General features: G+C 39.7%; 1 protein-coding gene across 1 annotated transcript in view; it reads left to right on the top strand.

Moving 5' to 3' along the window:
* Positions 1–12674, top strand: part of AKT1 (AKT serine/threonine kinase 1) — a 159513-nt gene extending 146839 nt beyond the window's left edge. The window contains exons 13-14 of the mRNA XM_042474186.1: positions 8974–9076; positions 10842–12674. Coding sequence (XP_042330120.1) covers positions 8974–9076; positions 10842–10921 — 183 coding nt within the window. The 3' untranslated portion in view covers positions 10922–12674. The remainder of the gene's footprint in view (positions 1–8973; positions 9077–10841) is intronic.
* The last annotated feature ends 2046 nt before the right edge of the window (positions 12675–14720 follow it).

Here is a 14720-nt window from a genome sequence, read left to right on the forward strand (position 1 = left end):
GGGTGTGGTTTGATAGATTTACAATATTGTCCATATTCACAGTGCTCCTGTTGTGTGCTACAAGACTGTGTTGTGTGCTACAAGATCCCTTTGCATACATGTCATTTCATGATAAGTTGAAAGTATGATAGCCAGCATGGTATAGTGGTTTGAGTATTGGGCTGTGACTCTGGAGGCAAAGGCTTGATTCTCCACTTGGCCATGAAACCCACTGGGTGACCTTGGGCAAGTCATGCTCTCTCAGCCTCAGGGGAAGGCAATGGCAAACCTGTGAACAAATCTTACAAAGAAAACCCCACGATAGGTTCACCTTAGGGTCGCCATAAGTCAGAAATGACTTGAAGGCACAAAACAACTTCAGGTAAGTTATCCTGGCTTCTAGTGAAAGTTCTGATTTCATTTGCTCTCAGGTCTATTGATTTGCCTTTTTGGCAGCCCACGGTATCCATAAAATTCTTCTCTAGCACCACATTTCAACTAATTGTAGTTCCTCATCCCCCACTATCCTACTTTCCCATCAGTCCAATCATAAATACCATGCCATGAATTATCCTAACATTGGTTTTCACTTCTGTGTCTTTATACTTGAGGATCTTAACTAATTCCTTCATTATTTATGTTTGCTTAATATTCACCTTTAGAATTTAAATTTAATTCAAGCAGATTTAATCCTGCTTTTGTACTTCTTCCATAAATTTCATCAGGAGTTGTTCCAAATCTTTGCTGTTTTCTGCTAGCAGCTTAAAGGGATTTATGCCCCAAAATTTTCAAATGCCACTTCCTCCATCACATTTTTGCCACTCTTCTTCTAGGATTCTTCTAGCTTTTGAGACTTATCTTTTCTTTTTCTTTTCTTTTCTTGCACTGCCTTTTAATACTTTAACATCAGTCCATTGACAGTAATTATTTTGGTGAAGTTAATAATACTGAGTCATCATTTTACTCAGTAATGATGGGTTAGTAACATTTTTTAAAAAAGGTAAATATGACAGATTAAATTATTAGACACAGGAGGAAGGCCAAACCTCACCACTTGAAAAGTATTGAATTGAGCTCATGTGGTATAATCATAATTACTCAAGCCATTAACATCATTGCCATTTAATAATTTTAAAAACGACTATTGAAATCTTTTTTTAAAAGTATGGATTAAGAGTAAGAAATTGTTTTTTTACAAATTACAGTTGACCCTCCATATCCACAGATTCTTTATCCACAGATCCAGCCATCCACAGCTTGAAAATATTATAAATATATAATAAATATATAAATATTTTGGATATAAATTCCAAAAAGCAAACCTTGATTTTGGTATTTTATATAAGGAACTTCATTTTACTATACCGCTGTATTTAATGGGACTTGAGCATCCACAGATTTTGGTATCCACAGGAACCAAACCCCTGCGAATATCAAAGACCCACTCAATTTCCAGTTTTTCTCATAGTTATAAAAACTTTAAGCAGCTAAAATGTCCCAGGAAAAGAATTAAAACTTGCTGGTGCTGCTACATTAATTTTGCCTGGAATATATGGGTTGTATTGCAGGTGTTCACTGTCTCAGCCCTTGCTCTTACATTCCCTCAGTCCACACAACCATGTCTTTCCTAGTGTGGTTTTCTATTGCCCTCTAGTGTCCAGAAATGTTTACAACTGGTGTACTGCATGTGTAGTATGCAGTTGTACTCAAACCTCTTACCCTTGGGACTCCCCTTTACATCTACATGAGAATCTCTCTCTCTCTCTCTCTCTCTCTCTCTCTCTCTCTCTCTCTCACACACACACACACACTTGATATAGTATATGAATAAAATATTTAGTATGTAGGGTGCATATTTTCATTCAGACATTCACTTCCTTGAGTCCCTGTATTAGGAGAAAAGTGGGAGATAAGTACATTGTTGTTGTTGTTGTTGTATATTCATATTTTAACATTTTATAAGGAAATATCATAGTTCAAATTAGAATAGTTTTTTAAAGAAGTAAATTCAATATTTAACTCAACATATTTACCAATTTTACACATAAAACAGTTTGGGGAGAGGAGGAGGGATCAGGACTTCCAAGACACCCCCCTTACCCTGAGCCATTCTCACATGCTCCCTGAGGGTCTCAACCCACTGTTTCAGAACCACTTCCCTAAAGGCACCAGAACCTGTCTGATCTTGGAAGTTACCTGGATCAACCATGGATAGTACTTGAATGGGAGACCACTAAGAAATAACAGGTGCTGTAGGCTATATTTCAAAGGATGTAGCTGTTAGAACTACTGTACTTGCTTGCATAAGAAAACTCTGTGAAATTCATGGGGTCTCTAAAAGTCAACAGGTGACTTCAAGGTACATATACAGATAGTGTATGTGCATTGATGGAAAATAAAATGTTTTGACTATGGTAGCAAAGATTGTTTCATCTAGAAGGCCTGAGGATAGCTTCTTCATTAACATTTCATTGAGTTTTGAGGTCAGCATAGACCCTTCCAAGTGTACCTGCAATTCAGGTAAATTAAAAAACCATGTTATCAGATGAGAAAGATTCGCCATTAGCTCACCATTTTACCGTGTCACCATGTTTCTCTTCTTCCTCCTTTAAATCCATAAACCTCTCCTTCCTGTCTTCTTTTCTTCTTGCATCTGAGTTAAAGGGGCAAGGAAAAAGAGGTGGGAATTGTAGTCTAAAATTTAAGCACTGCCCAAAGCCTGTGTTCTTTCTAATTTGGATGTATTTTCCCCCTATGTCTGCTTAGTTAAGCAAATCTGGTATTCTTCCCAACCATATATTGAGGGGAGGCAGGCATTGAATATCATTTGTCTTCACCACCATTGCAGAAGTACAATGTGGTTCTGTGTAGATTTATATGGCAGAAAGCCCCACTGAATTCCATGGAATTTATTCCCAAGTGGTGGTGGTGGTGGTGGTGGTGATGATGATGATGATGATGATGATGTAAGCATGTCTAGGATGGCATCATTCATCTCATGGTTTTATCCTAAATTCGATTATGAATTCCAGCTAAAGCAGGCCTTTTGGAACTCCGGAATGGTAAGACAACATCTATTAAAATATAATTGATTCAACAGAATTTACTCTAGTTAAGACTGACCATTGGGTTTTAGGCTTAGGGTTCCTCTAACAGGCCACTCTCCACCCATAGAGTGGTAAAACTCTTGGCGCAATGTAGTAACATCATCTAAGAAGGAAGTTGTATTCATTGCTTGTCTTCTGGAGGGACCCTTGTTCATCTTAAGTTTCCTTCAGTTGAAATAGATGATTTCCCTCTGGGCAACTCATGCCGCATATTGGAGTTGAGATTTTTGCTCCCTTATCTTCATCATGCCATTGCCTTGTCAAGAATACAGATTTAGCATCTCTGGCTCTCAGACTGGATTGGGAAGTTGCCAGTTGTACTTTTATGAGTACAGAAAGCATGCTTAGTCCATACAGTTATGTTCAACCATAATGGCAGGTTAAGGTAGTTGTGTCCCCTCTTCTTCCTCCCTCCCTTTAAAAATACTGATGGTTGTTCATTTTGGACCTTCATCTTCTTCTATTTCTTTTTGTGATTTCATTGCACAGATTGTCTGTCATAGAGCAAGAATGTTAAACAGTTTGGCCTGCTAGATGTTTTCTGACTGTAACTTCCAGTTGACCCTGGCATAACCACCAGTGGTAAAGGATTGTGGGAGTTGTAGTCCATAACCGATGGATAGCAAAAGGTTTTCCACCGTGCTCTAGCATGACAAAGGACTCAATGTTGTTCTGTTGATCAATCTCAGTTGTGCGTAATTTTCATTATCTTCAATTACATCAGTTTGCAATTTTTTAAAAGTCCATACAGAAAATTGTATGCATTAGCATGTGTACTTTTCATAACATGTTCATTTCTGCAGCATTTTCCCCTAATATACTCTAGTACATTGGTGTTGTTCTCACTAATGCACAACATTTTTGAGTGCACTTCTCCTAAGGTATGAAACCTTTAAAAAAAAATAGGAAGCTGAATAGAAAAATTCAAAGATGTGTGAATGGTGAAGGATCAAAGTGTTTCAGGGCATATCTAAAGAGCAAAATATCTAGTTTCCCCATGCCCTTGCATCTCCCTATCGGCATAAACACAGGACCAAAGGCCCAATTTGACTGCAGATTATCTTCATGTGGGAAGGGCAATTCTACAACCGATCAGGGCCACCCTTACATTAAATCAAATTTTAAAATCTCATCACTCGCTCCAGATCTTCCCCAGAAAATCTGGAGCACTTTGGAGTGACACCAGGTAGCTGTCTACATAGTGTTCTGCTGTACTGTCTACTGCTTCTGGCACAGGCCACTCCTGGTAAGATCACAACAGAGTGCCCAGCCATGTGATTGATACTGGGCACTTTTTTTCTGACTTCAGGGGGAGTGACCAAAGCTGGCAGCAGTGGGCGGCACAATGAGATGCACAGTGGCATCACTCCAGAATGCGAAGGTAATGGGGGATTTGCAGGGAGCTTCAGGGATTGAATACTCCAGGAACAGATTGGAGAATTCTGACTGGTGTAGACCCACCCTCAGTTGTGATACAGGTTTGGAATGTGTAGAGTAGATAGGCATTGAAATGAAAGCTGGACAAATTTCTCCCCCACTCCACAGCATGCATTTCCAGTTTGAAAGGAAGCTAGATAGCATTGTTTGCCAAGACCTTGGACAGCTGCTATTGAAGTAGGTAGACCAGAGGTTTCACCCAATGAAAAGTGGCTTCAGATGCATCTGCTGCAAATCCATTTAACCGGATATATCCTCCACCCTGCCAACCTCATTTTCAGCAGGAGGCAGAGTCAGGAATAGCAGTAATGAGGGAGAAGGCAAGTGAACAGGAAAGGCAATAACCCAGTTGAATGCCTCAGAAGAAGAAGGATTCCTCCCATCTCCAGAGACCAGCTGTGGAGGTGATTCATTCTACAGTAGGAGGAATGAGAAACAACAGTTGAATGGCCAGCAAGATGATACCTTAGTATTCCCTTTGCTGCTGTACTGCAGTCATGTGTACATACTTTTTTTAAAAAATGCTCAGAGATGCTGCAGTAAAGTGATGAAAACCAAAATCAAGTAGACTCACAGTTTTGGTTCTCGGCTGTGATTATTGCAAATCATTGCATAAACAACATCTGAATTTAGCCCATTAACTTGGCCCATTTGGGATATAGTGCTGAAATGTAGTTTAGTGCGACATAAATGAAACTCAAATTCATGCAGTCCCTCTCCCATGTGGTGTGAACACAAGGAGGAACTAGAACCACCTACTGTATGAGTCTAGAAATTTTAGTCAAAAAATTGTCCCCAAAATCCTGAGTCAATTTATCTACGAGTCAATATATGTACTATACTTTAACTCTTATTTAAAAAGGAGTCATCCCGTGGTGAAAGTCAAGCATGTAGTTCGTCCTGGAAGCACTGATCCTTCTCTATTTTCTCATCCATCCAGCCTTTAGGGTGCACGCAAGCAGTTATACCTGCTGGATTTTTGTAAGCTCTTTAGGATTGTTTTCCTCTGCTTCATCCTTAAGATTTTTTGTTACATGCCCCTAAGTTTTACCTTTGACCTATCCATGAGTCATATAAAAATCTATAATTTTAGCCCCAAAATCTGCCCTGATTTATAGTCGACTATATATGGTACTTGATTTTATTCATTAAGTAAAAACTAGACTGCTTGTCATCCAAAGAGACATCTCCATTCAAGTTAACATGTGAACTCCGCATTATGCTGAATTGGAAAAACCTAAATGGTTTAAAACCAGCCTCAGCCCATCCAGTCCCCCAACCCCCGGACCCACATTTGTTTTTGTATTTTAAATGCTGACTTTGGGGTGATTTTTCACCCAAAACCTGGCGTAAGCCCACCCACCTGCTCCCCGAATTGCCCACAAATGTGGTGGGTTAGTACTCCCAACCTTTCAGAGCTCCCCTGCCCAAAAATACAGGAAAAAACGCCCCCCAAAACAGCCAAAATGGTGGCTGTAAGTGACATTGTATCACTTCCAGTGATGCATTGTGTGAGCAACCAGCCATGCTCCCACCTCCTCCATAGTTGCCAACCCTTGGTTTAAACAGTGTTTAGTGCACAAATGAGGTACATTACACATAGTTTGTTAATGGCTTGTCTGTACTAATTGTAGCGTAAATTAACTGGAGTTCCCCAGAGTTCAGGTGTAAGGAAGAACTCTCTTTAGTTTAAAAGATGAAAGGAATGCATCCAGTCTCCTATTTGAAACCAGCAGCAATATAGAAATAGGTACAGTGTGGTGTAGTGGTTTGAGTGTTGGACTTCTGCAGACCAGGGTTCAATTCCCAGCTTTGCCATGAAACCTACTGGGTAACCTTGGGCAAGTCACAGTCTCTCAGTTTCAGGGGAAGACAAGGGCAAACCTCTGAACAAATCTTGCCTAGAAAACCACCACGATAGGGTCGCCATAAGTCAGAAACAACTTAAAGGCACAGAACAACAACAGAATACGTGCAAATCCATTGCTCATTCATGTAACACTAAATCATAGGGGTAGTATTATGTCCCAAAAGGGACAGTGCATTGTGCTACAAATGCCAGCAACTGTAGACTTAATGGTAGAGCAGTTGGGTAGGGAAGACAACTTTTTTGTGAAGCTAATGGTCTCATTACTTTACCTGTCCTCATTTTTTCCATCTGTGCTACTTCCCCTAAATCCCTTCTTGTTTCTCATTGTCTGTGATCTCACTTAAAAAGAGCATTTTTTAAAAAGTAAGCAAGATATTCTTGTATTTGTCAGCAGACTGCTGCCAAACAGTGTCAAGCATAAGGTTAATGTGTCTGCTCTTTGGGCCTTGAATCGCCCATCATTCTCTTGACTTCATTCCATCAGGCAGTCATTTGCAAAGTCAACAGAGACCAGACCAAATGCCAAAACTGCCATTAAGTTAAGTGGAAGCCACAGAACAAGCTAGAAATATTTTTAAAGGAGAAAACCCAAGCTCCATGTTGTAGGATGGTGAGTTTTAATTGGAATGGAAGGCAAATTGCTTACTGCAGCTTTTAAGAACCTTGGTAGTCATATAATTAAAATAAGCACCATTAACTATTGAGTTAATCATAGTTGAGATGCACAATCATCATCTGAAGTTTATATAATAAAGTAATATTTTATTAAGTTATAGCAAACTGTATTTTAGTAAATATATTAGCATAGTTTTCATATTTCTAAGGGGACATAAAATCGAAATTTTTTCTTTAAAGGGCAGAAGAATACTCCATGTGTCTTTTACAATCTTGATAATACAGTGGTCTCTTCACATTCACTGGGGTTGGGGTGAAGGACCTCCGTGAATGTGGAAAACTTGCAAATAACAAAAACACTATTCTTTTTACCTAAAAGAGCATCTCTCTAGGAATATCCAAGTCTTCCAGTACAACTCCATGGTCAACATCTGCCATATGCTGATTATAGAATCGTGCTGGAGGACCTACAAATGCCTGGAGAAGTCTTTTCTTTAGGAACTTCTAAGTTCTCCAACATACCTTTATGGTCAACTTCCAGTAGAATTGCACTGGAGGACTTAAGTGGTTCCTAGAGAGAACATATTAATCAAAACCGCAAATAATAAAATAATAAAATCCACAAAAATCAAAGCTGCAACCATGGAGAGCCAACTGTATTAGGTTGGAGGTGTTTTGGCTACTGGTAACTTTAAAGATTATTTAGAAACTGGTCTTTTTACAAAGATTTTTTATCTCACTCCTCATTTAAAAATAGTATATGTGTGTGTGTGTGTATAGATTTTTATAAAATGGCAACTGAGATAACAACAAGATGCATTTTGGCAAAAAGGGTTTTCTCATCTTTCTTCCATCAAGTTTAAAGATATATAAATAAATACCAAAGTCATAGTCATCCATTTCATAATATTTCCAGTTTCTATGTATGGTTGTGAAAGCGGGACAGTGAAGAAAGATGACAGGAAGAAGATCAGTTCATTTGAAATATAGTGTTGGAGGAGGGTTTTATGAATACTGTGACCTGCTAAAAAGACAAATAACTGGGTCCAAGAGCAAACCAAGCCTGAATCCTCCCTAGAACCCAGATGACTAAACTGAGACTGTTGTACTTTGGCCATATCATGAGAAGCACGAACTCACTAAAAAAGACAATAATGCTTGGCAAGGTAAAGACAGCAAGAAGAGAGGATAGATCAGTGATGGCGAACCTATGGCACGTGTGCCAGAGGTGGCACTCAGAGCCCTCTCTGTGGGCACCAGTGCCATTGCCCCAGCACTGAGTTTGCCAGAGTTTGTTACTAGAAAGCCAGAGGGACATGGCACTTCACAATAAATAAGTGGGCCTTGGGTTGCAGTTTGGGCACTCGACCTCTAAAAGGTTCACCATCACTGGGATAGATCACATTACAGACAGATAGACTCAATCAAGGAAGCCATGGCCTTGAGTCCACAAGACCTGAGCAGGGTTGTTATTAACAGGAACTCTTAGAAGGCTCTCACTAATAGACTGCCCATAAGTTGAAGCTAGTTTGGCAGCAGTTAACAACAACTTTTCCCTACCAACAAAATTCATGCTTGGAGACTATCTCTCCTAGTACTCTACCACCAATTGTCAACATCGATCCCTGATAATGTGAGATTTCCTTGTGCAACAAATTGAGATAGCATGTAACCAAGATTTTTCCAGACAGGATTCTTCTGTTTTCTTTTCTGTTGGCTACTTGAAAATGTCCTAGGTCCACATTCCTGCTGAGCCATGAGGCTCTTTCAACCTAGCATACCTCATGAGGATCTTAGGGTGTAAAATTGAGAGGGGGAGGTCCATACCGAGGAATATGTGTAGGCATTTTATTTATTTTTTATTTCTATGATGTTGTGTGTAATGTTCTTATAGCAACCCTCTTTAATCTTGTCAGAAGCAGCCTGCAAACTCACTCCAGGGGTTTCTTCCTTTTCTTTTCTCAGCTGGTACCTCCATTTAAACCACAAGTGACATCTGAAACAGATACACGCTATTTTGATGAAGAATTCACAGCACAGATGATCACAATCACCCCACCAGACCAAGGTATAACTGTTGTGGCTTTTCTTTCATAATTTGCCTTGAATGTTGTAAAAAAATATTTATTACATACACAGTATACTGCTTGAAATGCCTGAGGCTGAATCGCTTGGGAAACTAAAACTGTTCCTGTGGAATTTTTACCAAAAGCAAATTGGAACCCTTCACCATTCTGTGCTCATGCCAGGTGTTTTTAATTAGGCCTAAAAATGGCCAGTCCCCTCACTCCAAAGCCTATCAGAAGTACATTTGTCCATAGTCTTTTTGAGGAAGAGGGGAAGAATTTGCCAGCGTAGTATAGTGGTTTGGGTGTTGGACTACAACTATCAGGGTTTAGTTCCCCATTTAAGTATAAAATCCCACTCAAGTCACATGCTCTCAGCCTCAAGAGGATGCTCCTATGAAGAAATGTGCCAAGAAAACCCTATGATAGACTCACCTTAGGATTGCTGTAAGTTAAAAAAAATGCACACAGCAACAACTCTCAGCCTTCCCAAACTGCAAGTGATATCAGCATCTCCCTACCTCTACTGTAGATGAATGAGTTTTCACCTTACTTCTATCTGATGCCATCAACATCACCACTCTTGTTTAGAACCAACAGATTTTGCCTTGTTAGAGCCCAAGGGCCTGTTTACTGCGACAGTAATTTGACTTGTACGGCAGCCATTCCCTTACCTCAGTGAGCCATGGGAATTGTTGTTCCGCACTGGGGAAAATAGAGTCAGTATCTTTTAACAGGTAATTCTCAGCATCCTACCGAAACGATAACTCCCAGAGGACCCGTGTTAGTTATAGTAGTACTGTAGAGATGATCACAGTGATTTGCATGCTGCCAATCTAACATCTTCCGTATCTGAGAGGGAGCATGCTTTCAGGAAGGAACCAGTGTGGTGCAAATGGTTTGAATGTTGGACTAAGACTCTGACAGACCAGGGTTCAAATCCCTGCATGGCCATGAAACCCATTAGGTGACCTTAGATAGTCCACACTCTCTCAGTCTCTATGGGCAGTGGCAAACTCTCTCTCTACAAAGCATGCCAAGGGAACCCTGAGATAGGCATGCAACCACACACAGGCCCTTGGGTGGCAATTCAGTGAGACAGGTTTCCCAAGTGAATGTTCAAAGACAGAGTCTGCAGTTTTTCCTACTCTGAATCCATAGACATTTTGGCTTAACCCCTTCGTCTTTACCTGCATTAAAAATGGAGAGTGAAGCCTAACTCCTACATCGAGAGTTGCATCGTGTAACTCTCCACATGTGGATTGTGCTTATGTGACTCATGTTGAATGGAAATGTGCAACCAGATTTGCAGCTGAATGGACAACTGAAGGTGTACTACCTACCACCAGTTTTTAAAGAAATGACTGTGTTAGCCTGTCACAGCATTAAATGGAAAATAGGTAAGGAGGGAAAGAGGAATGCACCAGCAACTTTAAGACTGATTTATTTTAGCATGAGCTTTCATGGATATCACTCCAGTTCTTCAAATGGGGATATTAAAGTTGACCCTGAAGTGAGTGCAAATATTGTGCTTCAGACAGAAATGCCCAACTTCTTGTGTAAGTGAACTTGCACATGTATAAGACACTGGTAGGCTTCCTCACATCCAGCTTTTCACCCTACCCTCCTCTCCATGTGTTGACTTGACAGACATATAAGCTACTTGGGGCAAGGCACTTTTGTGTTATTGTTTGGGTGTGTTAATCTCTAAAGTACATGCACTGACAACACAGTAAATATTCCTTAATTCTTTTTTTCTGCTTCCAGATGACAGTATGGATTGTGTTGATAATGAACGACGACCGCACTTCCCTCAGTTCTCTTATTCCGCCAGTGGAACGGCTTAATGTTTCGCTTGTCCATTCACAGCAACCAATCAGACTGCATATTTGGGGACCTTTAATTTCGACGGACACTAGAGAACTCTCTACGATACATGAATTACAAACTATGTTTGTACTACGGTTTAGATGAATTTGTAGGAAGCCTCACAGGCTGTGTATTTAAAACGATCCTGATGCATTTTTTGAGTCAGAATCTCTGATAAAAATTTTGACAAGGAAGAAAAGAATTCATTCTTAAAACATTAAAAATAAAAAAAGCTTTTTTCTTCTGGAAAAAATGGCATTTTAGGTTTTTAAGAATATGCACCAAAATTGTTTTTTTTCTAGATGTTTTAAGGTTTGCGACATAGCAGCAACATTGACCATTAAAAAAAAAAGAAATTCATCATTTTTTATTTATTCCATACAGTTCCTTATGTAAGTAGAATACTTGCACTCTGAACAATTAGATTTACTTAGGATGAGAAGCAGATTTATAGGTAGTGCAATAACATGAGCGACAGCAACAAAAAATGAACAAACTGCAGATGTAAAGGTTCAGCTCCATTTGGGCAGCAGTTACAATGTTGGCATCTCTAGGAATCGCATGATAGGAATGGCATTAATGGCCTCAGTGAGGTAAAATCAAATGCAAGAACTAATATTAGTACACTTGCTGCAAGAAAGTGACATATCAGACAGAGGTGAATGGTATCTGGTCCGTTTCTAAATTACACAAGTGTTGCATGGAAGACAGTCCATTTTAGTATTTCATTTGAGCATATTTGACTAGGTTTCACTTTGCCAAATTTGGGCAGGCGCCCACTGGTAATTTCTCTTGCATTGGCACCTGTGAAACTAGAAGGAATTATGCAAGAGTGCATCTCAGCTCTGCATTCCCCACATATTCCTGTCCTAGAATGTCTCCTGATAGTTGTGCCTTGGAGAATATAAACCAGTTTTATCCATTTCAACTGAAAAAAGCTTTGCAATTGCAAAAATTGACCAAGGGTGGCTGGCATAGATAAGCGCACAACACTCTCATTAGATGGCATATCTTACCAAACAAGTTGTTTGACGGTCAGATTTTTGGCACTGAAGTGATTGGCCTTGTTCATATATTTATAGAGACAACATGTCATGCACGTTGAGAATGCATCTGTGTGTGTTTTTCACTTTTCAGTGTACATTTTCACCATTATTGGAGCAAGGAGAAGCTCTATGGTGCTGCCTTAAGATTAGAGGAAACTCCCATCTGTGGTTGCAGCAGCTGTATGTAAAAAAAATATTGAAGAAGAAAATTAGGATGAAACTTCATGTGATCACAAAAAGATGGTGTTAAGTAGTTGATTCCCCCCCCCCCATCACACCTCCCCATCACTTTGTTTTGTATTTTCATAGCCACCTCATTCTGGATCCACCAAACCTTGTGACAAAAATGGTCTCTTCGCCTTTTGAAGCAGGCTACAATTTTAAGCTCTCTCTTGTGCTGCAAATGAGTTTATTCAGTTGTGGCTTTATGTTCTTTTAGATATGCTTTTGTTTCTGTTCTCTTATCTGTATAAAATTGAACTGTACTGCAGTTCCTTAACATTTTTTTTAATTTGAAAGGGAATGTATTTAAAATATTCACCACTTTCCCTCTACATGAAATCCCATTGTTGTGTGTGTTGTGTTGTTGGCTTTTTTTTTTTTTACAACATTCAACTCTAGTATTTTTACTTATGATATGAAAGCTTCCCTCAAAAATTACTTCAATAAAATGTGCTTTAACAAGTAGTTTGGTCTTTGTTTTGGTAAACTCTACAGTTTAATGATAGCTAGTACCGCCATCTTCTCACCCCCTCGGCCTTCTTTCTCTAATAGTGGATCAGAACTGACTATGTTTGAGCTGATGGACATGAGCCACTGACATGGAAAAAGGAATGGCAAGAGGCAGACAGAGAAGGTTTTAAGTGAAAAGTTGGAAGGCAGAGCAGCATTATTCATCTCCAGGCTGAGAAAAGAAGAGTTTACCTGAAGTGGTGAAATGACAGATGCTTCAACTTAGATTCATACTTTGCACTGTATTTTATTAGTAATTTATTTAAAATTGTTGAGCAGAAGCTAGATTGGTGAATTTAATTTGACTAAGTAGAATCCTGTATCACAGTTACAGATGTGTAACCTGGAGTTACTTGTGAGTGTTAAGTATTCACAGTCCCTACATAGCCCCAAGTTTTAGGACTGTGAAAGTCTCTCCATCTCTACTGAATAGAAAGCAACCATTGTGAGGTCTGTTCTCTTGTCACTTAGAAAGCAGCTGACTGCCATTCCTACCCACCTCTCTTGTGAGCGATCTCCATCACCAGGAATTGCGACAAGGGGAAACTGTTTCTGCCTGTCCCAGTGGGGATCACAGTGGTGGTGTAGTAGAAATGGCATCCAACTATTTCCCATGTGATAGGAGCAAACCTTTGTTGACTGGTAAGTGAGGATGGGGGTTGAATTGGGATTCAGTGTGTAGTACCATAACTACAATACTTATAAAACATGTCCAGGGTAGCTGTGTTTGACCATACAGCAAAGTACAATAACATCCAAAATGCACAGCAATATCTTCATTGGGAAAACTAAAATGCCCCAAATACATGAATCAAGCCTTCAAAGTTCCACTGTTCTTCATTAAGTGGTGGTGTTAAAAATCAAACAGGAAAAACCAAAGACAAACCAAGATTTGTTATTGTTCTCAGTTAAGCTGGTAGAGATAGATATCCATGTAGGCAGAGGCCATTCCTCTATTGTCCATGGCGGGGGTTCTGGGAGAAAAAGAGTTGTAAAGTCTAGGAAATGAAACTTAAAAACCCCATCAACAAGACAAAAAAAACCACATCTTTGAGATCCAGGTTGCCTCTGTCTTGTGAGGCTACCCACCGCTCTCTTTAACAGAGAGCATACAGGATTCTGGCCACTTTCCACAATAGGGAGTAAAACTGCTGGTTTTAAAAACAACAGTACAAGCTTGAGCCAAGCTGAAATTTAGCAGAGGTCTAGGAGGGAGAAAGCTACCAGCCAAGCAATCGTGTGACAGCTATCTTGGTGCACCCCTTGCCTACCAATTTGGCTGTTTGGGTAAGGGACAGACTTGCACACAGCAACATCCAACGACTTGAGAAAATCTGTTCCAAGAGGTACTTGATACACCAAAAAAGTAGAATTCAAAGATATAGCCATATTAGTCTGTAGAATCAGTAAGTAGAGAGATCATGTAGCACCTTTGAGACTCAGTGAAACAAAGAAGTTGACAGCATGATCTTCCATAGATTTCATTCTACTTCCTCAGATGCTTTTCTACGAAGTCTACGAAAACTCATGCTGCCAACTTTTTTCTTACAGTTAGTCTCAAAGCTGCTACAAGATCTCTAGATACCAGAAAATGTAGCTGGACTAATATAACCTCATGGTTACCCTAGCATAGGTTGCGCAGAGGATTGTTCTTTAATTTTACACCAGAATTGGATGTTTAAATTTACCTTCAGTTCAGACGGCTGCAGCAGTGGGACTCTTCACTTTGTGTGAAGGAGAAGACAGACACAAGAAAAAAAAAGTGTTTAAGAAAATAGAGAATGTTTCTGTGCCATGAGTGTCTTTATGATCTCTGAGATTAGATGTGCTACATCTGTAAAACATGCACTGATCACTTCTGAATGGTCTTTGAGACTCATGCAGCTGGGTTGCCTGTGCCTGGAATAGAGCCACTGCATGCAGTGATAATTGTATGCAAACCAAATGCACAGATCTAGAGAGAAACACCCTAAACAGCAGATCAAAAGCCTGTGGATAA

This window comes from Sceloporus undulatus, chromosome 1, assembly GCF_019175285.1.
Source record: "Sceloporus undulatus isolate JIND9_A2432 ecotype Alabama chromosome 1, SceUnd_v1.1, whole genome shotgun sequence".
Classification (NCBI taxonomy): Eukaryota; Metazoa; Chordata; class Lepidosauria; order Squamata; family Phrynosomatidae; genus Sceloporus; species Sceloporus undulatus.